The sequence below is a fragment of the Phoca vitulina genome, unplaced genomic scaffold (assembly GCF_004348235.1).
Source record: "Phoca vitulina isolate PV1807 unplaced genomic scaffold, GSC_HSeal_1.0 scaffold1779, whole genome shotgun sequence".
Taxonomy (NCBI): Eukaryota; Metazoa; Chordata; class Mammalia; order Carnivora; family Phocidae; genus Phoca; species Phoca vitulina.
This window is the reverse complement of record NW_022591466.1, coordinates 1-3,543: the sequence shown is the minus strand read 5'-3', so window position 1 is coordinate 3,543 and position 3,543 is coordinate 1. Positions and strand designations below refer to the sequence as shown.

The 3,543-nt window shown below is 40.2% G+C and overlaps 1 protein-coding gene across 1 annotated transcript; it reads left to right on the top strand.

Moving 5' to 3' along the window:
- Positions 1–1,741: 1,741 nt before the first annotated feature.
- Positions 1,742–3,538, top strand: LOC116629618 (protocadherin alpha-3-like; the record flags this gene model as incomplete). The annotated part of the gene is made up of 1 exon (XM_032399867.1): positions 1,742–3,538. A coding segment is annotated over exon 1 (1,323 nt), but the record flags the coding sequence as incomplete, so codon positions are not given.
- Positions 3,539–3,543: the final 5 nt, after the last annotated feature.

Below are 3,543 nucleotides of genomic sequence, written 5' to 3'. Positions count from 1 at the left end.
AGAGCACAAGCAGAGGGAACAGCAGGCAGAGGGAGAAGCAGGCTCCCTGCTGAGCAAGGAGCCTGATGCAGGACTTGATCCCAGGAATCTGGGATCATGACCTGAGCCAAAGGCAGACACTTAACTGACTAAGCCACTCAGGCATCCCATGGAGTCCATGATGTTTTAAAATTTTAATTCTATATCTCATTTTAAAACTAGTTATTATTTTTCAAGATTCTTCAAAGCACTAACTGGCATACAGATATCTGTAATTATTTCCTTGATTCATGCTTTTCCAAAATAATTCTTAAATGTTTACTTCTTCATGAACTAGTACAATAGAATCAATTAGAAATTATGTAAGTTTGATATTAACAAATATCATTAATGTAACTTACCTCTTATGATACTTGAGAAAGTTTAAAATACTCATTTATCCATTAAAACATTAATTGATAATTTATTCTATTCTAAATGTGAATGATAAAATACGAGTAAGTTGCAATCCCAGCATGCATTCAGTGAGTGCACGGGAAAAAAAGCTGGCATGAAAACTTTTCTCCTAATATTTAAATCATGTATTTGGTTTTATTTCAAGAGGCTCTGACTATAAGCAAAACCTTGGGCATCCTTTTACCTCTCTACATTCAACCTCTGCCCATGAATTTTCTCTGGTCAACTTTCAAATATTTAGAGAACTCATGCCTCTCACTGAATTCAGAGAGACCTTTAGAATATTACATTGCCTCATCTTTCAGATACTGAATGGTGAATTATGTTCCACAGTTACTTTTCTCTTTATTGATTGGTTAAGTCACCAATACTTTCAAGTAACAACTTTTTAAGAAACTGGAATCCAGAAATTCATCTAGAGTGGAGATCATTTAAACATAATTATTTCATATTGTGAACATTTTAGGATATGCAGGTAAGTTGAAATGTATAAATGGTGTGGAAATTTAAAAAGCAAATATACTCTGACTTGCTGTCATGAATGTATTGTCATATAGTAAAACAAATTTATAAAAGAACTGCACTGTAAAAAACTGACTTCTGGCATCTTTATATAAATAACACTTAAGACAGACAACAAGAGTATAATCATTGGATAAAGGACATAAGAGTGGGTTATAGACAGTCCATAAATAAATTTTCTAAATTAACAATTGCTATAATAATATATAAGTAAATATGTATGTATATATGGATATGTATATACACATACTTTTTTGTTGTTAAGTAGGATCCACATCCAACGTGGGGCTTCAACTCTCAGACCCTGATTTAAGAGTCACATGCTCTACCAACTGAGCCAGCCAGGCACCCCTATCTACACATACTGTTAATGTCTTGATGTTTTGGTGGTCACGAATATCAAAGGCCTGATTTTTTTTTTAATCATCTTTCTGGAATTCTTTTTTTTTTTTAAAGATTTTATTTATTTATTTGAGAGAGAGAGAGAGAAAGCAAGAGACAGCAGGGCGGGAGAAGGGGCAGAGGAAGAAGCCGACTCCCTGCTGAGCAGGGAGCCCGAGTTGGGGCTGGATCCTAGGACCCCAACGCGTGGAATCAGGACCTGAGCCAAAGGCACATGCTTAACCAACTGAATCACCCAGGTGGCCCTGATTTTTCTACAAAATGTAGACTTCGAGGCCAAGTGGTAAAAGTTAGGGGTCTTGAATCAGATTGAGATCCCACCCAAATAACACCAGTTAGTATTTTTAAGTTACTTAACTGGTATGTGTTTTCACTTCCTTGTTTGTAAAAAGTCACTTGTATTAATACTACCTAGGAGAGTTGTGAGAATTTAATGGGAAAAAAAAAAGAATTTAATGGATAACCCCATTACAACCCTAGGCTTGTCATGTGGGGAATATTTCCAGTAGATGTCCACTACTATTATAACGTTAATCATTCTACTATATTTTACTATGTCATGGATTGGGATATTTGGAAGTGATGAATTAGTATAAAAGCTGTAAGGTTATATTTCTATAAATATAAAGAATTTGAAAAGTGCTCGAAGGAAATTACAACTAAAATAGAAATTTTGGGAAAGATCAGACGCTAGTATACAGAGAAGGTGGGTACATTTATTTAATACTTACACATTTAGCCACATGATGTCGCTGTCCACCAGAAGGTATTTCACCACAAAAGAAATGAAGCATGCGTTATGTACTCAGATGCTGCTCTCTGAAATACGGCCACGGTAAGGTTATTTAAGAAAAAAATGAGGAAGTCAAATTATTTTTTGAAGTTTGGATCAAGGCAAGAACGACACAGTATTTGGAAAAGGCTTGCAAGGGTGTTTTCACGGAGAGAAGAAGGTCCAGGAGCCCGGCGATTACTGCTTTCGCTTCTGCTCCTCTCAGTCTGGAAGACCGGGAGCGGCCAGGTTCATTACTCAGTCCTGGAGGAGGCCAAACACGGCACCTTCGTGGGCCGCATCGCCCAGGATTTGGGGCTGGAGCTGGCGGAGCTGGTGCCACGCCTGTTCCGGGTGGCGTCCAAAGGCCACGGGGACCTTCTGGAGGTAAATCTGCAGAATGGCATTTTGTTTGTGAATTCTCGGATCGACCGGGAGGAGCTGTGCGGGCGGAGCGCGGAGTGCAGCATCCACCTGGAGGTGATCGTGGACAGGCCGCTGCAGGTTTTCCATGTGGAGGTAGAGGTGAAGGACATTAACGACAACCAGCCAGTTTTCCCGGTGGCAGTAAAAAAATTATTTATTTACGAATCCCGGCCGCCTGGTTCTCGGATTCCGCTAGAGGGCGCGTCAGATGCAGATATTGGAGCCAATTCTCTGTTGACCTACAGTCTTAACTCTAACGATTATTTTACCTTGGATATTAAAAGAAATGATGATAATATTAAATCCCTTGGGCTCGTGTTGAGAAAAGTTTTAGATCGCGAGGACACTCCTGAACATCACTTACTAGTAACGGCAGTTGATGGTGGGAAACCAGAGCTCACCGGAACTACTCAAGTGAAGATCACCATTCTAGATGTAAACGACAACGCCCCAGAGTTTGAGAGGACTGTCTACAGAGTCAGTTTATTCGAAAATGCACCAAACGGTACCCTAGCAGTGATTGTTAACGCCTCTGATTTGGATGAAGGAGTAAATAAGGACATTGTATATTCTTTCAATACAGACATGTCAGCAGATACTCTTTTGAAATTCCACTTAGACCCAGTTAGTGGATACATCAGTGTAAAAGGTAATATAGATTTCGAGGAAACTAAGTTATATGAAATCCAGGTAGACGCGACAGATAAAGGAACTCCCCCAATGACAGGTCACTGCACGGTTCTGGTGGAAATTTTGGACACCAATGATAATGTACCTGAGTTGGTTATCAAATCACTATCATTACCTGTATTAGAAGATGCTCCCCTCGGCACGGTCATTGCCCTAATCAGTGTGTCTGACCGCGACTCTGGCGCCAACGGGCAGTTGACCTGCACCCTGTCACCCCGCGTTCCCTTCAAGCTGGTGTCCACCTTCAAAAACTACTATTCGCTGGTGCTGGACAGCGCCCTGGACCGAGAGAGCGT